The sequence below is a fragment of the Sphaerodactylus townsendi genome, linkage group LG06 (assembly GCF_021028975.2).
Source record: "Sphaerodactylus townsendi isolate TG3544 linkage group LG06, MPM_Stown_v2.3, whole genome shotgun sequence".
In the NCBI taxonomy this organism is placed as follows: domain Eukaryota; kingdom Metazoa; phylum Chordata; class Lepidosauria; order Squamata; family Sphaerodactylidae; genus Sphaerodactylus; species Sphaerodactylus townsendi.
Genome location: NC_059430.1, coordinates 65,380,253 through 65,407,478, shown reverse-complemented (window position 1 = coordinate 65,407,478; position 27,226 = coordinate 65,380,253). Strand labels below are relative to the sequence as shown.

The following is a 27,226-nucleotide window of genomic DNA, read 5'->3' as shown; positions in this document are numbered from 1 at the left end:
TCCTCCCATCTATTGTCTGTCCCTGTTCGTTTGGCCAGTGCCACCAGAGACCGTGCGGGCAGCTGCCATCTGCATAGGCGATATGGATCTGGGAGAGGTGCTCGAGCAGGCAGTGATCGAAGGCATGCGGTTGCACATCTGTGGGTGTGCGTGACTCTTAAATGCCACACAGGCGGCCTTGAAGCAGAGCGCTTTGAAACTGCCGCTGCTGACCTCACCACCATGCCCGCCAAAATGGTTCTCCCTCCCCAACATGGCTGCCGCCAGTGTGGGCTGGTGTTCGGCAGTCGCCATTATTGGCACCGACTCCGTGGCGGTGGTTCGCACAACTGTGGCCTCGGAGCTCCGTATTTGAAAAACCTCAGTTCCTGAGCAACTTTTGAATACCGCGGCTTCGCACCGGTTGATCTTTTCTGCGCTGGCGCGGCTGCGCACCTCCGCCACTGCGCGTGCGAATGCTTTCGCTGTGATGCTCTTTTTGCCATTTCCATGACATCGTAGTTTGTCCATGCGGAAAGGGCCAAAGTTACTAATGCAGTGGGAGGGAATAGGGTTACTGTAGCACAGACAGGTCTGTTGTAAATCACTGATGTCTCTAAAGCAGTCAGATCCTGCATTGTTCTGTACACTAGATGTGCTGTTGCAAGGGCTGTAAGCAAAAGGCCCATACTTGGAACAACATGTGTAAGGTTCTAATTCAACAAGAAGACATATGAGTGGAAGAAGCACATGTTGTATGAGGAGCCAGAAAATCAGCTGAAAAAAATTAGTGTTGAGTCTTATTTAATTCACATTTTCGCCAATTGTATTGCAAATAGTGTGCATTTGTTTTATTACCAACATTTTCACTTTAAAATTTGTGGAGTTCATATAGAATAACATCTGCCAACAAACTAGAAAGAATGCTTCTTTATTAAAAATTGTAACGTACATGTGAATCGCCATGTAATTACCCTAATTCTCCATACAGTTATAAATGTACAAAAGCATTTTTAATCAATTGTACTGCAAACATTTCTGATTCTCTCAACAGATCAGTTACTAGTTTAATGGTAATTCATTCATTGATTTCCAAAGATAAAAATTCACCCATCATACTAACAAGGGAAATTTCCATTTTCAATATTTTTTTTCCTCTTAGGGTTGTGAAAAAGAGAGTACAGTGTAGATTTGGTTTCTATGGGTAAAAACAAAATGAAGCCATTATACTAGGAGAAGAAATTAATCAAACTGTTGCTTTCATCTTGTCTCTTGAATGGATCATCAAAACTGTAGCACTGAGATTTGGCAGATAAGAGAGAGTTGTCTAAATTCTGGCTAAGTGCTGCCTTAAAATGCTCTTTGCTGGAGACACTGGTTATATTTGCCTCCTACTAAAATATGAATGTGTCTTCCATAACATCTGTGCTGTTTTTTAGTTCCTACATTTCAGTCCAGTTTCAGGAGTTCTGCCATTTTGTTTTGCCTTTTCTCAGCAGGATGAATTGAAGTCCACATAGTCTGCAAGTGGTCTGTGGCTTCACAGTTTAAAGAGCTGGAACCTGTTCTTAGTTTTGGATGTGATTCTGAAATGCTTAACAGTGCAAGATTAGCTTAGCTTCCTTTCAGAGGTTAGAACAGGCTAAATCCTAGTTAGGTACTATTTGATTTAGTAATTTTTGCATGGTTTATTTGTTTTCTTTTCTAATGGACCTATTATTTTACTCAGGATACATCAAATGAAACAACCATTTGTTTAACAATAAACATTTTAAAAGCTGCTTTTCAAATATGTTTTAATATAGTATGTAGTAATATAGTATGTAAGCTGAAGTGTGTATTTTTCTCTCTCTCTGCTATTTGTACTTCATTTTTACTATTTGACCATTTACATGTCAGGGGATGTATACAAATTTGAGAATTTTCTAAGCTTTTAAGCAAACTGCACAGAAATGAGTAAAGTGTTTGGCACAGATTGTTTCCCTGCACCATATGCCAAATTTGACACAATTCTCTCTGACATAAAATAACCAACAAAAAATCTCCTTTGTGTTCCTGCTTTATGTTGCCTTAGTAACATATTTCACAAGTCAGCGAGAGTGTATCATTTATCATTGTGATATGTTTGCCCTGGATGGCAACATTGTCCTACAAAGTTGTGATCTGAGGTGACTTCACCATTTATATGTGACCAGAATATGCATACTAGATCATGATCCAAGTATGTATCTAATGAACAAAATGACAACATATTATAGTTCTTACGGATTGTTAAAAAGTATTCTTTAAATGTGTATAAGTCTAATTCTGTTTGCTTTAATTAGACTTCGCAGTATCTGCTGTTGTGTGTAGCTCTCTGGGCAAATTAATTTTTAGTTACACTGTGGGCTAGACATCATTCATGTTTATTTACTTACTTACTTAATTTACTTATTTATACATTTATACATACCCCGCCATATCTCTGGCCCTTTCTGCATGGGCCACTGAAGCAGCTGCACATCGACATACTTTATGCCGGTGGAGCCCCAGGGCCGTTTGCACGCGTAGCTCTGCAGGGAAGAAGGGACACACATCCATAGCCATGGCAGCAGCCAGGGGTTGGAGGGCAGGAGGAGAGTCCCTTTCTCCCTGTGGAGCTACACAGGAAAGGGAAGTTCAAAAGACAAATGGAGGGCGCCTAAAAGCAGCACCTCCAAGCCGGTGCCGTTTGCAGCAGGAAAATGCTCCTGTTAAAAAAACTCACTCATTGGCCCCTTCCGCACATGCAAAATAATGCTTTTTCAAACCACTTTCACAACTGTTTGCAAGTGGATTTTGCCATTCCGCACAGCTTCAAAGAGCACTGAAAGCAGTTTGAAAGTGCATTATTCTGCATGTGCGGAATGAGCCATTGAGTGAGTTTTGAAAGCAGCATTTTCTCGCTGGTTGGTGGGAGAAAGCATGGTGCTGCCTCGTTGTGGAGGTGGCAGCTGTGCGAACAGTGCCCCAGGGACAGCGTTTTTACGCTGTTTTTGGCCCAGAATGTTTTTGGTGCGGAATGGGCCTCTGCGACTCAAGGCCAAAGAACGTATTCCGGAAATCTTCCCCTTTCTCCTTCATTGAAAGAATTAAAAAGAAGGGAGGGGTGCCTTCTAAGAAATGTGAGAATGGCAATTGGCAAACAAAGCAAATAATGACTTGCTTACTTGCTGTTTGTGCATACACCCACACATTTAATAATAACACATGTGAATTGACATGCAAAATGATTGTTTTTTCTTCCACTGTCTGAACATTTTCAAAAAGCATTTGGAAAACAGACTCCCAACTAATAAGTAGAGACAGCTCAGAGCTAGCAATGTAATAGTTGTGTGGCAAAATGTTATGAATTACCTAAATTATACTTCTCAAAAAAATCATGGGTTCCATTTGTTAAAATATGGTTTAACTCAAGTAGACTCTTTTTTAATGAATATGCTTAATTCATTAGCATTTGAGAGAAAAGTCCTATCTGAAAGACTGTAGCCACTATAGTCATACCAAGTAGTTTAGGCTTCCTGTGTACATTCTTACTGAGACAGGGATCAAGAAATTCATAAAATATCCCCAAAGATTTATGAAGGCAAAGTTGGGGCAATCTACATTCACAATGTTTTGTTTCATTCAGCAACCATAGTTTAATGGCATTTCTCTACAGCCCAGAAATCAAAAGAAAGCATTTTCCCCCATCTCCCAAGAACCTGAATGTTCCAAAATACATTTTACCTAATAAGAATGCTCTTCAAGGGGTCAGCTTGTCAGTTGATATCATCTGAAGATTTATCATTTGAAGATATCTCAACATTTTTTATTATTGTCAGTTGCAGCCCTCTCATAACGTGAGAACTCAAAAGTACCCAATGCTGTTTAGGACAGAGCAGAGGAAAAACTTCTTAACATGTATTTGATTTGTGACATTAACTGTAATCTGTCCATGGTTACTAGCTACAGGGACTTATGAGAACCTCCATATTTAGAAGTAGTTAATCTGTGAATAGCAAGGAAAGACTTTTGAAGGCCAACCTGGTATAGTGCTTATGAACAGTGAATTCTGCTCTGGAGAACTAGGTTTGATTCACTGCTCCTCCACATGAGCAGCAGACTCTGATCCGGTGAACCAGTTGTGTTTTCCCACTTGAAACCTGCTGGCTGACCTTGGGCTAGTCATAATTTTTCAGAATTCTCTCAGCCCCAACTACTGCACAAGGTGTCTGTTGTGGGAACGGGAAGGTATTTGTATACTGCTGTCAAACTCCTTAAAGTTAGAGAAAAAGCGGGGTATAAAAACTACTCTTTCTGCTGTTTGGCAACTGGTTAACCATTGTGTTGACACAGGATGCTCATTAGAAGGACCACTGGATAGCTGCAACAGGGGTTTTCTTAAATTTACTGGTTAATCTATGAACAGTCTCAAATGAAAATAATTGTTTTGGAAGAGAAATGAAGTGATATGAAAGCCCTGTCCTTTGTCTTTTCTGTGGTGGATATTTCATAGTCCTGTTCAGATGTTTAAAATCCTCATGAAGTGGAAGAGTAGTTCAGACATTTTTCTCCACCACACTTCTAAAATAAGGCATGGTGTGAACATTCCACAAGGCTGTGAGAGGTTTTAAGCAGGGGAAGAATTGCATAAAAAAGCAGCTCTGCCAACCTCAGCATAACCTCAGCATAACAAACTTGCTATTACTTGAAGTATGGGATCATTACTGTTTTTCCTTTATGGCTGTCTATTAGATGCTATTTAAATAAGTATGGTTATTAGTATTTTTGCTAAGAAGACTGCAATACCCACAAGCTGAGGTGGGGGTTTCCTTTCAAAATGGTGCTGTCATGTTTTATAGAAAAATGTTTTGTGAGGCGTAAGACTGCAGACTCAGAGTGTTGTGTTCCCAGAATAGAATGCTAGTGAAAGAATAGAATGCTAGTGTCCCCTCTACCCTTGGGGAAACACCGCCCTTTTGCACCCACTTCTAAGTTTCCTCTATAGTGGTGCCCACTTTTGGTTGCCCATTATGCCAGTAGAGGGGACAAATGCATCAACCCGACCCTTCACTGCTCCCAATGCCCATTGGCCTCTCCATCTGGATTGGATTGCCATAGTAAAATTTTACTAATTTTGTTCATGGAAAACACTAATTTTATTATACTAATTATACTAATTTTATTCATGGAACCCTATTCCATATGACCGCAGCCCTCCATATGAGGTCAATGGGTACCTGAAATAGGGCCTGCTTGGCAGTGGTGTCCAAAGTATGAAACGTCTTTTCAAGGCCAAGAGTCTGTGCTGTTATTTCTTTTATTCACACTAATTTGTGACACTTTGTAAATGTCTGCCCTTTGTGAACTTTTTACTAATGGCATCTAAGATTGTTAATAATTTTTCTGTGGTTTATTTTTACTGTTGTTTGTCTTATTGATTTACATCTATTAAATGTATTGTTTTGTTTTATTTTATTTTATTTTTTGAGTTTCAGAAAATCTATTACAAAGTTCAACAAACAATAACAAAAAAATTATTGACTCTGCACCAACATCATTCCATCACAAAAAATACAGATTCGAAACAAATTAAAAACATTTCTTGCAGATAAAAAAGGCACATAGGACATAATCATTAACTTATATCTCTATTTTCAGATGTGTGAGTCTGAACTTGGTATGTTTCCCCTCATTGTAAACCATTCTGTTATATTTGTTATGACAGTTTTGTTAAATCAAGACTTTAACACACAATTTACATATTTAGATTATTCATGTACATTATCCTAATATCATTTAACACATCTGTTCCTAGTCTTCTAACCCTACCCCTGTTAAACTTATCTTAAATTGTTTCGATATGTAATTCATGAAAGGGGACCAAGTTGCGTTAAATTTTTCCAGGGAGTCTTCTTTCAGTAAGCAAGTCAATTTGTCTTGTTCAACTATAGTTCAGTCTTTTTCTATCCATTCTTCTGTGGTGGGAATTGTTTGTATGTTCCAGGTTTTTTTGCCAGAACAATCCTGGCTGTAGTCACCAAGCAGAGAAACAGAACATTATGTTGTTTTACACTTTTGACATTATTTAGACCTAATAAGTATGATTCAGGAGTCATTTCAAATTTTACCTTTATTATTTTTTGCATTACTTTGTGAAGGGATAAAAATTAAAGGCGAAAATTATAAACTAAGAGCGTAGGCAGATGACCTGGTACTGTTCTTAGATAAACTTATAGATAAAATTAATACCCTGACAGAGAAAATAAATAGTTTTGGAAAGTTAGCTGGTCTCAAGATAAATAAATTAAAAACAAAAATGATACTTAAACATATGACAAAAGTGAAGAAAAAGAGCTGCAACATGGGTGCCTCTTAAACAATTATGTGATCCATCTTGTGTGTCAAGACTGGGGAAAAAAGTGGTTGGCAACTGAACTTTTTCCTTGATCTGAAGGTGTGTATGGCTGGACAATGGGGCTAGTTAATCCTTTGTGTCACCCTAAGGTGATTTAATCATCATTACAAACAGACCATTACTTACTCCCATCTGCAACCATTCCAGCCATTAAATTAATATTCAGGAGAATATCTCAAGCATTATCTTGCATCCTGACAACCAAGGAGGTAGGTAAGGGGGGGTTCTCGGGTTCAAACCCCCCATTCATGTCCAAAGCTCCGCCCATCCGTTTGTGGGTTTTTAAAACATTTTTAGTGTTTTTTGGTTATTGGCCTGCAGGGGGCGCATTGTTTAGGCTAGCAGCACCAAACTTTCAGGGATTGTTTGGGGGACTCTCCTGATGATACTACCCAGGTTTGGTGAGGTTTGGTTCAGGGGGTCCAAAGTTCTTCTGCTTCAAAGTGTGCCCAGTCAAAAATCTGACATTGTACCCACCTGTTCTCTCTGTGCTGCCTGTGTGCGTGTGTGCATGCATGCTCACCACCTTGGGTATAGCATTATTTTGCTAGACCATCTAAATTTCATGTAGATTTCACTGGTCTATTGTTCTAGTGATAACCAGCCGTGTTAAAATTAGAGGGGGGAAAAGCTCTTCTGATCATTCTGAACTGCTGCCTTGAAGAGCAGTAGGTGGGCAAAGGAAGAGCAAGAAAATCTGATTCAAGCCAAATGCATGCCGTCTTCCTTTGCTTTCCCTGCGAAGGGAGAAGAAAAGCTGTGCTTTCAGATGTTTTGGAAACTGTGGAGAATCTTTGATTTGAGGTGCAGTGTTCAGGAGAGGGGAATATGTGATACCAAGAATCCAACCCAAAAGAAATGTATGTTCAATCCGAAGCATACCACAACTGCATAAATAGTCATAGTGTGTGTGTTTTGGATTTGTGCATACACACACACACACACCACTTGTGTGTGGGCTTCTTCTTTTTGTTCCTGGAAATGCTGGTTGTTTTCCTCTTCGACTCTGCTTTTCCTGTATGTCCCTTCAAGACTGCTATCACCCATCCCTGAAACCCTTTACAATTTTCACCCTTTTCTCTTACTCAGACCTTGTATGCTTTGTGTGGGTGTATGAACATTGTCTAAAATATATTCCTTGTTTTCAGTAATTATTGTTAATAAAACTCAGTTGTTTAATTGTACTACTGCCTGTTTATTTAAGAGTTCTCTCCCAGATAATCCTGGTATACAGTGGTTATTGATCCTAATTACCCCCTCTTGATCTATATCTTGGCAGCTAATTCCCCCAACTAAAAAGCAAAGGCTGCCTGCTTAGGGTAACATTTTCACTATCAGAAAAGCTACTCTAATGATGTTAGGGCTTGTGGGAACAAAAGCATGTGGAATGGGAGCTGTATGAGAATTAACTGAGTAAAACATGGCAGGATCCAACCCATTGTTTAGAAGCACCTCAAAATTTGTCATTTTAAAACTATTTACAGGGTAAGCCACAACAACTTTTACCTCTCCTCCTTCCTTTACTATATGTTTGGTGAACCCCTCTTGCTTTCTATTCCTTTCAGGACTGTTCTGTTTACTTTGACCTCGGTGGTTGTGCTTGTCATCACAACTGACTGGATCAGCTGGGACAAGCTCAATCGTGGATTCCTGCCAAGCGATGAAGTTTCCAGGGCCTTTTTGGCTTCCTTCATCTTAGTCTTTGACCTTCTTATTGTCATGCAGGTACACTTTTCCTGATATTTCATTCCATGTGCTGAAGCTGCCTTCTCAGCTAATCACTCTTTTTCATGTGCTATTCAGCCAGGGTGTTCTAAAATCAAATAAATGTTTGCCATTGCTATTATTAGTCTTAGATGACATCAGTGTTCTGTGAGAAGTGTTTTAAAAAGCCAAATGGCCTTTAAAAAAGATAGTAATGGCAAAAACACTGCTGACTTCCTCAGCTTTATTTTGCAAGGTAAGAGTTTGGTGACTTTCCAAATGGAATATTTTCTGCCAAATGGCACTCAGAAAAGAAGGAAAAGTAAAGGCAGTCATATTGTAATGAAAAGCCTCCATTATGAGATGAAATAACATAATGGAACATGAGTTACAGATCTTGAAAATGTACAATATATGGTTACATCATACAATTAAAGGTATTAATAATTCTTAGGTATCAATCTCTTTCCTTTATGCACATATCTTTTCACTACTACCAGCTTGCACAAAGTTTCTTTCCACTAGTTGAAGTTTCTAAGGAGGTGGTTTCTTATAGCCAACCCAATCTGTGCTCTTTCAAATTATGCTGTTAAAATCGGACTCCAGCCTGCGGTCAATATGAACCCATGTAACACTGCATCTGTCTACAATTTGAATATTTTTGAATATTAATTTCTGGAAAACAAGATATATATTTTAGTTTGGGATTTTACTAAGAAGGGCCAGTGCTATGTAGTAATTAAAATGCTGGACCAGGACCTGGGAGACAGAGGCTGATTATGCACAAGGTGTCTGCCAACTTGCAGGGATGAGTGTCTGTCTTGGCAAGATTTCTTGTATGGATGAGCCCTACTTTCACTTTCCATTCTTTCCATGGCAAGTGACATAGGACATAGTCTCCTTCTTCTGCAGCATGTGGTCCAGGGTGGGCGGGGGGGGGGTTATTTTTTGGAAAGGGCTACAATATCAATATAACTGCTATAATGGCAATATTGATGTAACAATAATTCAAAGACTTTTACAACATTTTACAATCTTGAGACTACTGGGTATGACAAGATCTGTGCCTTTAAGAGTGAATTGATGGGCCGAGTTAAGAAAACCAGGAAAAGCTGAGAACCAGGAAAAGAAAAAAAACATGAAAATCAGATAAGATGTTTTGATGTTGTCTTAAAAACCTATAAAGAATTTTGTAGTAGGGCAAAAATGAGGAAACATCTCATGAACGTTCACCCCTGGCTCTGTTCTTGAGAAGAAACTATTCACTATCAAAGGACTTCCATTAGCCTCACAAGTGCATCTGGATGATTTGTAAAAGGTAAATTCAAATACAGAGCATGTAGGAAAAGAAAGAGGAGATTTACAGCACAATCCAAAGTTGAGGCAGATGAGGACGGCACTGCTTGAGTGCCGCTCTGCCTGCTCCACAGGGCTTTCCCACAATGCAGGAAGCCCCTCCCCCATTTTTTTAAAAAAACCTCTTAGTCCCCCATAGGGGAGAATAGAGATACGTCATGAAAATTGTAGTGTATCTCTGCTAGCTACTTCGCCAGCGGACGGGAGCTGAAAGGGGTCTGGAGGCTGACTAATGTTGACCCCACCCCCTGGAATGCCCTGTAACAGCAGTTTAGCTGGGAGTGGCATTCAAACACCGGCGTGAGGCCCAACACCATGGCCAGGTGTTGCAGGGTGCAGCAGCAGCCAAGCGCCAGCAGATTTCCCCCTCTGCTAGCGTATGTACCCTGCAGAGGGCATTTATACCAGTAGAAGCCCACACTGCACCGGGAATTTGGAGCTCCCCCCTCCTTGGGATTGCATGGTCCATTTTTTAATCCCTTGATGATTTCTCTGGAAACCTGCACAGTTGATAGCATTTTGAAGAAGAAAAACCAGGTGTATCCTTTAAAATGTATCTCTCACCTTCATAACAATAATTACTCTGCAGGTATACCATTTTTGATGAGCAAAAATAGGGATGGTTTCAGTGGTTACACCTCCACTGTCTTTCCTGCGTAGCCTTGATCGAGTTCATAATTTCAATCATGTATGATTTACCTTTACAGAGTGAAGGAGACCTGTGATCACCATCATCTCTGTTTTTGCCCTTGGTCCTCAAACAAAAAATAATTCCCTTCCTTTCTGGATTGGAGCTATTTTTAAAAAGTGACATTAAAGGAAGGAAAAATAGTATGCCCTCTAGAATTTGCTCCCAAAATTACCTTTGCATCTGAAGGAGTTTTGTTGCCAGGTTAAACCGGCTGTAGCCTTAAGCATCCTCCTGCAGATCAGTTTCAGTGTCATCAAAAACTGTGAGGAATTAGACCCATATCATCTGGGATATATCTGAAAGCATCTCTCAGTTTCTACATGACTGTTTATCTTATTGATAGCTCTACTACGTTGCTAAGCAAACTGGCAAAGTTTAGAGGAATTTTGTTTTTCTTTAGAAAGGGTTTGGCCTATAAAAGGCTTGATCAAAGTACTGTAGTATCTACTTGTCGTTCTAGGAACCCCTATAGCTTGAGTGTAGTCCACCACTGTTATAATAAACGATAATTGTCATCATGTGTTCAGAATATTTCTGACCCTCTGGCTGACCCACCTGTCACAACAAGCGCACAGCCAGACAGCTTCAAAGCAAGTGGACAAAGTGCAATTCTGGGGCATTGCATCTGCTGTTACTTCGCCTATGACATAAATTAGTCTAGTGAATCTCCTAGGTGTCCAGCACATACACAAGTAAGTTTCTGCTTAATGAGCCTTAAGCACTTTAAAAAGATAGTGGGTATTGACTAAACAGCCTTAAAAATAAGATAAGCATCCAGCCAAGCACCCCAAGATCACATGAACTGCCCTTCAGTTGGTATCAAAAGTTAAATTGGCATTCACTGTATGCCAGGAGTATAGTACCTGTATAGGCCCCCTTCTTTTCATTTTATAGGTAGGGTCCATTCCATCTGCAGGACCCACTCTTTTTCTCTCCCCCTCGGGAGGGTCTAAGAGGGATTTTGCGGGCATTGCTGTATTATGTATTAATTTGCTGCATTTTAAATATGTTATTTAGTGATTAATTTATATTGATTTTATGTTTATTTGTATTTGAATTTTATGTTGTTCACCGCCCAGAGCCCTTCGGGGGTTGGGCGGTATATAAGTTCAAAAAATAAAAATAAATAAATAATAAATTAAACAGAAGGCTGTGAAGAAAGCTTCTGAATGTAATTGTATACAGTAAAAGACAATTTCCTCTGTAATTCTAGTTAGCAGCAAGTTTTATGGGAGAGCCATTTTTCCCCATCTTCTGAAGTGAACTGTAGGACTTCAATACCACTCCCTCAGCCTCAACCTCTGATTCTCTCATCCTCAGCCTCACGGAAATACCTTCCTTGTGAATTGCTATAAGAACTGAAAGATGGTATGAGTGAAGCACTTTGAATACTTGAAAGTGCTATGTACTACTAATAATCTTTTAGTACCTTTTTTGAAAAGCTACTTTGACTATTTCCCCACAGTTTATTAGCTGTGTAAATTGACTGTAAATTTGTTGTCTGATCTTATCACATAGATGACCCAAGAATACATTCTAAAGTGTATGTATTTACAGATTTGGGCCAGACGTCCTGAAATTTGCAAATTATTGAAGACATTTTGGTCTATTTAGGGGCTCAGTAGTTTGCGGATTGGAACCTTATGGTGCTGAATGTGTATCACAGTTATGCCAAGTTAACTGAAACCGCCAGTCTGGTTATTAAATTATCCATAAACCAAAGATGATTTTTTAAACATTTTTTGCCTTGATCTGTTTTGTTGAAGAGATTAAACATGAAATGTATTCAAAACTGAAAAGCACAACAGATAACTGGAAATAATAAAAAAGCATCATTTGCTGATAAAGAGATTGGTGAACAGATAGATATGTTCCATGGGAGCATAGGTTATGGATTAATATACATGTCATATAGTTCTTAGTATACAAATTTTATTTTTTGTTGTTGTTTTACTTTAAATAACTTTGGATACTCTTTTTGGAGTAGAAGGCCAGGATAAGTAGTTTGCTAACATATAACAAAGGCCTATAATGTTATTAGTCCATACCCTGAAGTGCTGTCTAATCCCCAGCCTGCGTGGCGCTATACTTTACTATATAGCTGCTCTTTCCAGCATATTTCTGCCATTTATAGTGTTACCCATATTTTCTGATACTGGCCAGTGTTCTTGGGCACACTGTTTTTCCATCCCAAGTCAAATCTGGAAGGGAAGGCATCATGGTGATTTCATCAGATATTGGAAGCTCAGCGGAGTTGTTACTTGGAAGGGAGTCCTTCAAGGAAGCCTCTTCAGAGGAAGGTAATAACAAACCACTGCTGCTTCTCACTTGCCTTGAAAGCCCCTCGCTGGGATCATCATGTCAGCTGTGACCTGACAGGACTTTACATACATACAAACATGATTAGATTCTTTAATATAAAGGACCATTGTCAAAGTAACAAAATGCTAAATGTGCAGAACTTGAAAAGGCAAAAATTGCTTGCTTTGCTTCTCTTTCTGACAGCAGTTAGGGGCTATTCTGGTACCACGAATAGTCTCAGCAGAGAATATCCATCTGCTGCAATCTTTCTCTGATTGACTTCATTGTTCTAAGATGAATATGTGACAAATGCTTTTTTGTTCCATGTTTTCCTATTGTTGCATGCTTTATAGTGACAGCAGCTGATTGGCTGTCAGAATTTTTATTTTGAGCACCAATGCTCAGAAATGTCCTCATTTACTTTGGAGCATAATGAAACTTACTATATCTAGGTCTCTGTACTCTTATTAATTTTACCTTTTAGGAGGGAGATTATGGACTTTAAGGTTCATTTACCTCTTTACCATATTCCGGTTTTATGTGTCTCTTGACACTTTTTGTTCCTTCTTTCTACTTCCCCAGAAATGCTGCCATGAGTTTGTTTCTTCTAAAAGAAAGCAAGAGGCTTTGCAAGAGCTAAAATGCTAAAAATCAAAAGCTTGCAACTGTAAGTTAAGGATTTTTAAGGTATACATGAGTAAATGAAAGTGTGGATCAATGTACTCTGAATTTTAAGCTTTTAAAGGTGTACATTAGTAAATGAAAGCGTGGATCAATGTACTCCTCTGAATTCATTTTGACCCTTTTTTTTAACTTTTTGAGTTTGCATTGAAATTAATACAAGTAACTGACCCAAGACTGGTTTGCAGGCCGATGAGTGGACCTGCCAGCTCAGGGCTAAACTGTGAAAACATATACATGACAACTTTTTGTGGGTAAAATATTGGCCACAGCCAGATATTTTATTGACACAGAGTAAAGGAAGTGAAAGGTGCAGCATGGGAGAGGTGATCCACGCATCTGGGCAGCCTGAATGCTGCCCCCCAGAACCAACTGAATTTCTCGAGCCCACTTGCTGGAGGAATTTACCTCAGTGGCAAAGATTGAAGGGGGGCATTCCAGGTGGGCGGTGGGCCCCGCTCTGGTTTAGGCAATATGAATTGCCAAAAACAGTATAGCCACTCAAAAGATGTCCTGGCTGATAAGAGCATGGTACAGCAGAAAAGTTACTACCAACAGCTGCCTGATAACCCCAAAAGGCTCAGACACATAGGCCAATGACCACCCCAGCCATGAATCCCCAAGGCAGCAAAACCTTTGTCCCCAGGGAGGAAAAGAAAAATGGGAGGAAAAAATAATGTTAGAGCTGGCACATACAAAATGGGCCAAGCCCACTTGCCCTTTGACCAGATATACACATAGGCTGACCCAACCCCACCCTCACTAGCTGCTTGTGCTGTGGTCTGTAGATTAACTGGGTAAATAACACAGTTGCATTCCTCTTCAGAACAGCTTCATCAGGTGCTTACTATGTATTCTCCTTTTCTGAGAGCCAGTACGGTGTAGTGGTTAGAGTGTCAGACGTAGCTTCAAATCCCCACTCAGCTACAAAAGCTTGCTGGATAACCTTGGACCTGTCAAACTCACTCAGCCTAATCTATCTCACAAGGTTGTTCTCAGTATAAAATGCAGGAGAAAAGAATGATTTAAATTGCTTTGTGTTCCTATTAGGAATGAAATAAACAATGAAATGAAATAGAACAAGCATTGTCATAAAAGAATTATATTCAAACTTGTACTTAAACATACCTATAAGGTTTTCACAAAGGATCATGGGGATTTTCCAGACACTGCTGGCAAGAGTTCTCTCTTTGGACATTCAGGTACATATTAACTTTTGCGTCAGGTTACAATTTGCTGTCCGCTTTATTGTACACAGAAAAGACAGGATAAAATATGAGTAAGTTTGGAGTCTAATTGCTTCCTTTCTGCATTGCTGTTTAAATGGCAGGAAAGTTTGATGGCTAGTGGATAGTCCTGTGAGTTGAAAGGCATTCTTATTTTTATTGCCTTTGAGCTCCTGCAGCCTGCTGTAAAGCTGCCACCATTTTTGCATAACAAAAGGGATCTGCTTACTTAATCACTAGGTGTCTTGGGATAATGAGTACATTAGGTATATTAGCATCTGCTATAGTAATACTTTATTGTGGTTTTTAATGGGTAATTTTGCTCCTCTGTTCCATATATGGGTAGAGAATGTTTTCTCTTCACTTTATTTACATTGTAGTTGAATATTATCATTGCCTTCCTTTATGGGAATGCTTAATTTCTCTTGCTGTTTCATTGGGGTTATGCCCTGGAGGTGCTAGAATTGAGCTTCTTTTTTAAAAAAAACACCAACCTTTAATTTTAGCGGTTAAAATATATATTTAACATAAAAAAACTACAGAAGTTAAATAATAATAATAATGCCATCATGCAGGAAGATTTCCGGCATCCCACAAATTACATGGTTTAATGTTCCACCATTTATTATTGTAGAAATATTCTTTCTGGCTTGGATAATAATTACATTGCAGAATGTGGTTTGTGCAGCTCTGGATGAGTCTTACTTAGGTAAGCGGGCTTAATGGCCTTTATCTTATGGACAGTGGTACAAGGGGCCGTTCTACACATGTAGCTGAGGTAGTAAAATCCTGAGGTGCTAGAAGAAATCAAACTGCTTCAGACATCAATAGATGGTCACATTTATTTTTTCAAGTGCTCTAAAGGTACTCCATGGGTATAAGAACAAAATAGGAAGAGTACTTTTCTGAGATTAATTTATATATCACCATTTCTGATTCTTCAAGGCAGTTTGTGTAAAAACCATCACAGAAAATTACCATCAAGCATCCCGATAAAAACAATCAACAGTCATACAGCTGTATTGTCGAAGGCTTTCACGACCGGAATCACTTGGGTGCTGTGTGGTTTCCGGGCTGTATGGCCGTGTTCTAGCGGCATCCTCTCCTGATGTTTTGCCTGCATCTGTGGCTGGCATCTTCAGAGGATCATACAGCCCTTAAAACAAATAACCACTATTTTTACACACAACTAGAGCTTAAAGGGTTAAACAAAACCTAGCATCTGTACCTCCATATCAGTGGATATTTACCAGAAGACTCTCTAAACAGACATCTTGTAGATGTACCTAAATGTGGAAAGGTCTAGCTCACCTTCTGTGCAGCCAGCAGACCTGGAGAAAAATGTTGTGTCCCTTGAATAGGGGCATATTGTGTGGAAATAGTCAACTGAAACTTTTCATGCCTTAAATTCCCATTAAGACTCTGTTCAAGGTACAGGACATTTTTCTATGGGCTGTTAGCAACCTTCTTCCTCTGGGGAAGCATTTGAAATGAAAGCAGCCACCCCTGGAAAAGCCCTCTGACGATCACCCACAGACTGAACAAATTGAGAAGAAAGAACAAATAGCAAGTCCAGTTCCCTAGACCTCATTTGGTACTGGTGTTAATGTTGTTTGAAGCAGTTCTTCAGCTGTGTGCACCAGTTCTGGGGATTTGAACTTGTAAGTAAGTAGTCCGGGGCGTTTTCCGCATGGCTTCTGGGTCCAACTCGGCCCCACCCCACGAGATTTCCCTTATCCTGTGCCATTTAAAAAACAATAAAATTGGCGGTTCTTTAAAAAAACCTGTGTTGCTCCCACTCCCATGCAAACACTGCGGGAGACGGGGCGGTTTATTTTTCCCACCTTGCCGGCTGCAGCCAATCAGAATGGCGGAAAAACAGGACAGTTCGTGCATGCACGGCATTGTCAGCGAGGAAATTGAAAGTAAACTGGGGGCCATGTGTAATCACCTGAAGTTCTTCTTCCCGGGCTGCCATGTGGAGGGAGGAACCGAGATGGAAACATCCCAGTATGTATGATCCCGGTTTTCTCCTGGGATGTTTTGGCTTGGGGAAAACGCCCTAATGTACTTATTTTCTACATACCTTTTCAAAACTTCTTTTACACGCCACCTTTCTCCCAATGGGGAACCCAATCAACTAACATTGTTCGTCTCTCTTCCACTGTATCCTCACAACAATTCTGTGGGATAGGTTAGTATTTGCAACTGGCCCGATATCACCCAACAAGCTTCCATGCCAAAGTGGGGATTCGAAGCTGGGTTTCCTAGATCCCAGTTCAGCAGTCTAATCACCAGACCGCACTGACTTAATGTATTTTTTTTTTCCAAGCACCAGGCCTTTTTTTAAACATATAGGTTGATTCATCTCCAGTCTGCAGTGATCCAGATATTAGCATTCTGCCTCTTTCTGCTGCAAGTGCAGATCAGATCTTGCAGTGCTGTATAATGTCCTAAGCCTTATAGTGTATATGTCTGTCAAGGTAGTGTTCCCCCCACCCCAGTCTTTATACTTATGACTAATTGTACAAGCTTCCTGGGTTCTGAAACTGTGATTAAGTTTATGCTGGGCCAAATCAAAATGCTATTGATAGCGGAGCCAGGAGAGAATCCCGCTCCTGGACTGTGTCTGAACTAAAACGATTGAAAGATTATTCTGTTTTGTATTTATTAGGTAGAAACTAGTTTGTATTAGATAGAAATAGGATTTGTAAGTTTCCCTGTACTTGTGTTTGTATGGAACCTCCTTGGCCCAAGGCAGAGAGCCATCTCTGCCTCACCCAGACCCATCCCATTCACGTGTAAAGTTTCTTGATGCACGCGGACAAAGGGAAACCTCCGTCGAGGCGCCTTGCCCTGCCTAATCCGATCAGCAGGCAGATAAGGCGACCCCGTCATCGCTCTCTGCCTCCTGACCCTGGACACCTGGAGAAAACCTTTGTGTTTCCCGTCAGTGAACACGTCATCGCCTCGCCCTGCTCTGGCGCGAAACTTGAGAAGAGGATGCATATCGGACACTGATTGGTTCCTGCATGTTGCAAATGAATGATTGGTTGTTTTGAATGGTGGTGGGCTGTCTTTGGTTCTCCCGGGCTCCCGACGGGAGAAAGTGTACTTAAGGGATTGTAAGGCTGCTAGGCAGCGCAGTGTTTGTGCGGAAGGGAGGTGCTGACACTTAGGTCAGCATCTCAATAAATCTCTTTTATATATATCCGAGCCTTGTCGGGTCTTGCTTGGGTTCCTGGGCGCTGCCGAGAGCGGGATACCTCTGAGTAAGGAAAGTGTTATCCTGAGCAGCGCGGTAACACTATGATCTATAATTCCCAATTGTATTTCCCAATTGTATTTCAAGTACTGCAACAAATTACTACTGAATGCTCAACTTGTTCTTTGTTAGTACTATTGCTGCCTGGGAACAGTAAAAATACTTCTCTCATTATGTGAATGAAATCTAGTAAGTCTGAACAGAGTCCTGTCTGTTGTGTTTAGACTCTTTGCCCTAACCTGATATCAAACAAAAAATATAAATTAATTGGAAAAAATTGAAATAATAATGTATCAGGAAACATTCCTTGCAAGCTACATATAATTACATTAGAGAATAAACATTATTCTGCTATCCTCTGTGGGAGACTAATGAGATAAAAAGGGACAGGCAAAGACTAATATATCAATAACACGAAACTAGGCTTAATTCTGATTCCTGGTTGAAGTGGCTGTAAGCAGGAGGAGTTCTGACAGGATTCTTAGTGAGGATAGCACCACATACTTGTTTCTTTCTTTCTTTTTTTAAAGACACATTGATTGCTTTACTTTAAAATAAGTTTGCTTTAATGGTGGCTTCCTACTTTTCCTGTTCAGGAAGCTGAGTCTTTTGCTTCGACTCTGCTTGCCTTTCGCTGAAACTTAAGCATTGTTGTATTTTTCAAACAGCAACAAATTTTAGGGCAGAATAAGAAGGCTGCCAAATGCAATGAAGAGAGCAACAGGAAAAGCAGGTTCATCTTAGCAGAACCACCAGTCAGCCTTTTCTTTTCGACGGAATGCCCCTGGGCAAGGAGATGTTGTGTGTTTGGGCTCTGACATAATTAAGCCTTTTCACACTAAACATGCCTAATTCTGAGGCAAGATGATTAAGATGGAAAAGATCCTCCTTCCAAAAAGCACCACCATCCATGATCAAGATCCCAGATTGGAGGACTATGTACAGCTCTAAGTGTCCTGGTGTTTTTAAATAGAAATAGTCATATGGGACCCTGATTTGGTCATGGGGAATACCCATTTGAATGATAAAAGGCAGGCATTCATTCATCTGATATCCATTTTATTTGCTTCCAAGGCTGATAGTGCAGGGGTGGAGGAAATAAATCTCTTCTCCCTTCCCCCTATGCTCCCTTGATCCAAACTGAGATCTTGCACAGCTGCTATTCCTTTCAAAAGTGAGAATATATGAATATGGATTTCCCAGCCTTTCATCCATGTTATCGATCAGAGGCTTGATTTATATAAATTCAGTTTCAGAGTTTACTGGGGAGGGAGCATGCCCATCTTTATAAACAAGGCATGTATATTTGTCTTTATAAAAACAGTCATAGATGCGCGTCTGAACTTTGTTCTCAGATCTTTTGATGATTTATTTTTAAATATGTTAACGCATCAGCTTTAGTATCTCTATTTGATGCTCAGAGAGAAAGGTTACACCTTTTGCCTTTCTGTCAATGTAAAGGGATGTCAAAGTAAAATTATTTATTGTGTAAAATATATAAATTACACAGTGATCAGGATTTTTAAAAATAAATTCTTCATATTGAGTAATCATGTCATTTGGCACAGCATTTCCACTAAGGAACACAACGATGCAAGGGCTCATTCATTATTCTGACTTGGTGAATTACTCCTTTGACGAGGCAATTGATTTATCATTTATTCAGACAATTGACTATTATCCACCCCTGCCCAGAAATTAAATGTGTTTGTAACTAGAGTATCCATTTTGATTACTTATTTTTAGGCATGACCAGGGGGAAAAATGGTAAAATTCAGGTTCAGATTATTATCAGCTTTAAAATTATTGGTAAAGCTGATATAACCGGAATACAAGTATTGGTAATCCAAATATTTTTCTGTCAATATAAAGGGATGTCAAAAAATCCCAAGAAACCTGGAAATATTCAGCCTCTGGGGAATTTGTGAGGGAGGGAGTTACTGTGAGGGGTATTTTTCAAGCTAGAGGTGCCAAACTGTCCTAAGAGCACACAGTTTGGTTAATTTTGGTCCAGGGGGTCCAATTCTCCTTCTGAGCTTTCTGGATAATTTCTACCATTGACCTGGGAGACAGAAACTAGGTCTTTTGCTTCCTATATCCTGTGGAAGTTACCCAGCAATCCCAAGTTCTGTTCCTGCGTTAAGGGAGAGCAGTCACTTATTGCTTGTGCTGCGTTAGAAAAGCTATCATTAGCTAGTCATTTTTTGTTTCAATTTGTCTTTTCTTCTACCTTATTCTAAGATCCTTGACTCTTCCTTTCCTTTCCCTGGTGTCTACCTTCCACCACTCTTTCAATCCATTCCTTTAATTATATCTTTGTCCCTTTGCCCACTGGTGGATGAGAACTCAGCCAGGATTTGGCTTCTCTTCATCCTCTCGGAGCCATTCTCAAAATGCTGGTTAGGGATGGAAAGGGAGAGTAGCAATATCAGTTTTATGTCTGAGGTTGACACGGATCTCTTGACAATGACCAAAGCTGCATGCGACAAATCCCAGGCAGGCACAGCCCAATCTTGGGCTGCTGCAGCCTTGGGTAAAACAGCTTCAGTGCCAGCTTCTCATACACCAAAGTATGCCAAACTGGTGAGTGCCAAACAGAATAGCTACCGGTGGAGTTGCAGTGGTTCAGCAGGCATCCTCTCAATCGGTGATGCTGAAGCATCAGACAAGGGGAGCTTCCTTTGGGACTCCGTCAATGGCCCTATAGGAGTCAACAGAGGACAGTCAACACTTGGGTAACTCCAACTCTGGGTTTATCAACTCCTCCTCAGAGGAGTGGGCCACGAGGGAGGAGTTTGGTGTTCTGATGTAGCAAGCTGTTCCCATACTTAAGAAGGCTTCCAGATCTGGGTCCCCTCATCCATTTACCTCCAGATAAATGCCCAGATGGGAGTTGTGGTTTTCTTCTGGCTCACTAAGGTGACTAGGATCAGTTCAGTCCCATCAGGGACTCTGATACAGCCTCAGATAGCAAGGACTCCAGGGAAAAGGCAGAATTTAGAAGATGAGGAGGATGGTGGGGATATACAAGCCCCCAGTCCTCAAGGGGGAAGATTACCAGTATTTAGCAGCAAAGAAACTGGCAGCACTATGTCTAAAGAGGCCCCAACAGGGTGGAGGGGAATGAGAGTTCTAAGTCTGATCTGAAATCTGTCATGTGAAGAAAGGTGAATTTCTTCCAGTGGTTAGTCCTACTGAAAAGGTGTGTCCCCCCCCCTTAATTTTGAGACCCAACTGAAGGCTCCTAGTGGGCAATTCTCAGAGCTTACCAAGAAGCTGTTTGCCATCCTATGCATCTGAAATTTTTCATATCCAATTTGGACTCCCTCCAGTGGGACAGGTTCCACTCCAAGCCCCTTCAACGAGTACTCTGACCATTTCAATACTGATATCACACAAGACAGAAATGTCTCTGATGGTTCCATCATCGGTCAAACTCAGCCTGTTCTGGTGGCTCTGTTTGAAGAACATCAAACAAGGGAAACTTTTACTTCTCGATCTACAAGCAGATCACTACAGACACCAGTCTGAGGAGTTGGGGGCCAGTCCTGGATGGGATCGCCCAGCAAGGTCAGTGGAGTCCATAGGAAGTAAAGCACCACATTATTCGACTGGAGATGAGAACTGTGTTCCTGGCGATTCAAGTCTTCCAAGACCAAATAGAAGGGCATCATGTCTTTATCCATATGGACAACATCACCACCAAGACTTATTTTAACAAACAATCTTTATCAGGAGGCAAACAAGATCATGAACTGAGTGGAGAAACTTGTGCTTTCCCTAAAGGCCAAGCACATCAAAAGGGAATTTAATCAGTAGGTGGACTGACGAAGCTGGGCACAGTTGTCTGAGGGAGAGTGGACACTTCAAAGAGAAGTCTTCCTGGAAGTGTTTCATCATTTCAGCTTTACAAAGTGGATTTTTTTGCCTCACTGCAAAAACATCAGTGTCCCTGGTAGCAGATTCCAATGTCCTCAAGCCGAGCCAGTGGATGCTGTAACATCGAGCTGGCCATTTGGCCTTCTGTACACATTTCATCCGATCAGAGGCATTCCTCCCATTGGGCAAAGTGGGCAGTTGCCCAGGGCATCACCTTGTGAGGGGCGCAAAAACTGCAGGATGGTTTGTGGGATTTTTTGTATTTTCAGTGTTTTTCTGTTTTTGGCCTGCAGAGGCGCAGTTTTTAGGCTAGCAGCACCAAAATTTCAGGGATTTTTTGGGAGACTTTCCTGATGATATCACCCAGTTTTGGTAAGGTTTGGTTTAGAGAGTCCAAAGATGGACTCCCAAAGGGAGTGCCCCCATCCCCATTGTTTCCAATGGGAGCTAATAGGAGATGGGGGCTACACCTTTGAGGGTCCATAACTTTGGACCCCCTGAACTAAACTTCACCAAACCTGGGTAGTATCATCAATAGGGTATCACAAAGGTACTCTCAAATTTTGGTGCTGCTTCTTAATAATTGCACCCCTGACAGCAGGCACCCTCTAAATTTATCCAGATTTTCCTTTTAAATCCACCCCCTTCCTGCCAATGCTTGTTTTCTTTCTTTCTTTTATTCTCTCAATGCCTTATAAAGGTTGTTGTTGTTGTTGTTGTTGTTGTTGTTGTTGTTGTTGTTGTTGTTGTTGTTGTTGTTGTTAAATCCACCCCCTTCGGCATGGATTTAAAGGGAGAATCTGAGGTCCCCAATTTTAACCTTGAAAGTGATGCTGTTTTAGGGTGGGGGATAATCCACCCCAAAACAGAATCACTTTCAATGTTGTTTAAACTGGGGACCCCAGACCATTGAAAATAATGCTGTTTGGGCGTGGATTCCAGCATCACTTGTTTAAACTAGGGAGCCCAGATTCTCCTTTTAAATCCACCTTAAACGGAGAATCTGGGGTCCCCAGTTTAAATAACATTGGAAGTGATGCTATTTCCCCCAGTTGCGGGGACTGGATACAACACCATAAAATGTTTTCATAGCAGTAATAAAACATTTTGAAAGCATTTTGAAAATGTTTTAAAAAAATATTTCTGCTGTGTGGCATGGCCTATTGCTGTGTTCAGATTTGTGAGTTGGGGCATGTTCTATAATGTGATGGTGACTTTGAAACGACCTGGTGGAAAAAATCATTGTTTGGTCACGGTGGGAGAGGGTGGCCGCCCATGGGGGCGGGCATCAAACTCAGGTTTTGCCCAGGGCTCCAGTTTGCCTAGGTACGCCACTGCATCCGATACCCATGCTTCCGAAACTACTCCAGAAAATCAGGGAGCAGCAAGCAGTGGTACCAGTGGTGGCTACTTTTTTTCCCACAGACCTTGGTTTTTCTGTGATCCAGCAGATGTCAATGGGCCCTCCTTTCAGGCTTCCAGGCAGATGGGACCTTCTTCAGCAGGGATCTTTCCTTCATCCCAAGCCAGACAAATTACAATTAGCTGTCTGGAAGCTGAACGGCAGCAACTCACAGGAATAGGTCTTAGTACCCAGGTCACCAAAGTAATCTTGGCTTCCAGAAAAAAAGTTTACTACCAGGATCCACAAATACACCTGGAAGGTATTTGTCAGTTAGTGAAGACGCAAGGGGAAAAGCACATGTCACTCAGTCTAGGCTTCAGTTTCAGGACAGAATGGAGTGATGGTGCATTTGGCCATCATGTTCTACATGTACTAGAGCAGTGATGGCGAACCTTTTTGAGACCGAGTGCCCAAATTGCAACCCAAAACCCACTTATTTATCGCAAAGTGCCAATGTGGCAATTTAACCTGAATAACCCCCTCAAGCAGGGGTCAGCCTGCTGTAGCCTCCAGCAAGTCCCACATGTGCTGCTCAGCGCCTCTCTAGCATCTCTGCTGCCTCTGCCCCCCCCCCTTCCCCCTGGCAGCAGCCACCTGGAGAACAGGCACCAGGCCTGCCAGCCGAGTCCTCCCTGCTCCTGAGGTATACACACATCAAGTCCAGCGGCCCAGGCCAGCCTAGATGAGGGGGGGGGCAATTTCCTTCCCACATGACAAACTCTGTGCGCGCATGTCCACAGAGAGGGCTCTGAGTGCCACCTCTGGCACCCGTGCCATAGGTTCGCCACCACTGTACTAGAGGATGTTACTGATGTCTTTAAGATGGCTCTGAGAGGTCCTAGAAAGATGTCTTCCAAGCTCAGAGGGAGAACAACTATTGATTCTACCTGTGAAAGGTCCTTCTCCTCTGAGTGTTGGAGGACATCATGCCATTCCATGTCATCGAATGTCAGCCAGGCAACATGCTAGATATACCTGTATTTGAATAACTCATTAATAGAAAGGGACCTATGAAAGACTTAAAATGTCTGTCTAGAAACACAGATTGCTACAATGCTAGCAATTTTTCTGATCCTTCAGCATAGTTCCCTTTGCACTACATATTCCCGTTGACTGATAATTGCTCTAGTTAGGAAGAAGGAATGCTATAGGCATGGATCCTGCCCCTTTCCAAATTCAGTTCACAGGCTTAATCTTAGGTCTTATGAGACTTCAGCCCATCAAGCTTCTCCTTTGTTCCCCAACTCCATGCCATACATATAAGTCTTAAACTTGGTTTGCTTGTGTGAGGAATAGGAAATGTCTTACCAACCTACAAAGGTGCACTGCTTTCACAACTTTGAAATGTGACTGACATCCTTGACTTCTGAGGTGCAGCAGTTGCAGCGAGGGCATGGGGAGGCAAGAGAACCTGGGATCCTAAGAGATGTCCATCTTCTTCCAAGGAGTTTGGGCCTTTGCCATCACAAGCTTCCAATCAGCAGCTTTAGCCATTTGGTTTTGTGGGTTCAGATGGGCCATATTTTATAACGACTAGTTCTGCAGTGTGAGTGGTGCCAAGTACACCTTTTCCAAAGCTTCAGAGTCAACACCACAATTCAAGCTATTTCCATTATGATACTCTACAACAATGTTCTTTGTTACTACTATGGACAACATTATTTTGCAGATTTTGCCAAATCCACATTCCTAATTTCCAGAGTCTTCTGATCTTGCAACCTATTTCCTAGTGGAAGGAGGTAGAATTGACCTTTCCTAAGTAGAAATATTCATCCTTTTCTTAGAGAAAGCCAACTGCTGTGAGAGAGAGAACAATCTATTAAAATATGAGGCTGTCAATAAGAGTTCTGCAAAAATTCTCTTAATGAGTAGACAAGTAAAATAGGTCTCCCAAAGATGAGCTAGCAGATGAGAAGGGAAGGGTCAAACCAGGCCATCCTTCAGACATTTGGGTATGCTTCAAAAAGGCTAACTTTGGATCCTTATCTAAAGCATATTACTGAACCCTTTGAAGGTTTGCCCATTGTTACTCTCACATCATTTTCTAAAATTATACTGCAGCGTTGCTTTTGAGAGCCAGGGGTGCTATAAAATAGGTTTTCATCTGACGGGTGGAGGCCTAATTCATTCAAGGCTCCCAACCCAACTTCAGTTATGCCTTTCAGATCTCCAAAAGAAACTGTTAATTCCTGGTGGTTTTTTCCATCTTTGACAGGAAGATTTTGATGAGAGCCTTTTGATATTCAAACCAAATAGTTTTGTTTGTCAAAACCAGGTTGTGTTAGTGCAATTAGTTTTAGTTTGACTGTGTTTTTGACAAGCCTTCCCAAGTGATTTCTAAACAGTAAAAGCCTTTTAGGATGAAATTCATATTTTCAATGTGGACTTGGCAGAGGCAAATATATTGCTCTAGTATAAAAAGGCTGAAACTGCATTTCTTTGCTCTTCCACTCAGTACGGAAGCTTCTGCATTGGGGTCAGAATAATGTAGAACAGATTTATTCTTCCCCTCCTTTTTGTTCTAAACTCCTATTTGAAGCTCTGTGTGTGGTTGTTATTACTTTATTCATTGGTTAAGGGGGAAGATTTATGTGTTCAGAGTACATACTGGCTTTGCCTGCAAATTTCCTTTTGAAGTTAAGGGGGAAATAGGCTTGAGTAAAACAGAAAAAAAATCAGTAAAATTCAAATTAAGGTTATTTCAGCTTTAAAATTACTGGTAAAGCTGAATGTCTCTATCAGGAAACATGAAAATATTCAGAGATGGTGGCAACCCCTTTGGAGACCTATAGAATTGGATTTCCTGAACCAAACTTCACTAAACCTGGGTGCTGCTATCAGGGGTGTAGCTAGGGTAAATGGAGCCCGGGGCAAAATCTGAGTTTTGCGCCCCCCCCCCCCCATTTGGGCAGCATCCCTCCCCCACCACGACCAAACAACATTTTTTGCACCAGGTCATCTCAAAGTCACCATTGCATTATAGAACATGGCCCAACACACAAAACTGAACACACCCAGGGCTCCCTAGTTTAAACAACATTGAAAGTGATGCTATTTTTTGAAGGCAGGGAATCCACCCTGAAACAGCATCACTTTTAATGTTGTTTAAACTACAGAGCCCAGATTCTCCTTTTAAATCCACCTTAAGGGGATACTCTGGGCTCCCTAGTTTAAACAACATTGAAAGTGATGCTGTTTCAGGGTAGATTCCCCACCCCAAACAGCATCATTTTCAATGTTGGTTATTATGAGTTTTTTCTGGGCTGTGTGGCCGTGGTCTGGTGTATCTTGTTCCTAATGTTTCACCTGCATCTGTGGCTGGTATTTTCAGAGGTGTATCACAGAGAGAAGTCTATTATACACTGTGTCCAGCCTTCTCTTATAACAGACTTCTCTCTGTGATACACCTCTGAAGATGCCAGCCACAGATGCAGGCAAAAATGTTAGGAACAAGATCTATCAGACCACGGCTACACAGCCTGTAAAACTCACAACTACCAGTTGAATCTGGTTTTTGAAAGCCTTCAACAATACTTTTAATGTTTTTTTTAATCTAGGGAGCCCAGATTCTCCCTTTAAATCCACTCCAAAGGAGGTGGATTTAAAGAGAGAACCTGGGGAAAATTTGAGGGTGCCTGTCAGGGGAGCAATGTTTAAGCTAACAGTACCAAACTTTTAGGTTATCTTCAGAAGACTCTCCTGATTAAGCCACCCAGGTTTAGTGAAGTTTGGTTCAGGAAGCCCAAAGTTATGGACCCTCAAAAGGGTAGCCCCATCTACCATTAGCTCCCATTGGAAACAATGGAGGATGGAGCACCCCTTTTGGGGGTCCATAACTTTGGACCCCCTGAACCAAACTTCACTAAACCTGGGTGGTATCAGCAGGAGACTATCCTTATGATACCACCTAGGTTTAGTGAAGTTTGATTCAGGGGATCCAAAGTTATGGACCCTCAAAATGGTAGCCCCGTTTACTATTAGCTCCCATTGGAAATAATGGAGTATGGGGTCACCCATTTTGGGGGTCCATAGCTTTGGACCCCCTGAACCAAACTGCACCAAACTTGGCTGGTATCATCAGGAGAGTCACCTGATAATAGTCTGATAGTTTGGTGCTGCTAGCCTAAAAACTGCACCCCCTGCAGGCCAAAAATGGGAAAAACCCTGAAAAATAGAAAAAGCCACTAACGAACCTGCAATTTTTGCGCCCACCACAAGGTGGCGCCCGGGGCACTTGTCCCCGGATGTCCCCATGGTAGCTACGCCTCTGGCTGCTATCAAGAGAGTCACCTGAAGCCATCGTGCAAGTATTGTGCTTCTA

At 41.2% G+C, this 27,226-nt stretch overlaps 1 protein-coding gene across 1 annotated transcript in view; it reads left to right on the top strand.

The window, feature by feature from the left end:
* TMEM117 (transmembrane protein 117) overlaps positions 1–27,226 on the top strand; it is a 225,026-nt gene that overhangs the window by 175,561 nt on the left and 22,239 nt on the right. Inside the window, exon 6 of the mRNA XM_048501236.1 lies at positions 7,963–8,122. Within this exon, the coding sequence (XP_048357193.1) occupies positions 7,963–8,122 (160 nt within the window). The remainder of the gene's footprint in view (positions 1–7,962; positions 8,123–27,226) is intronic.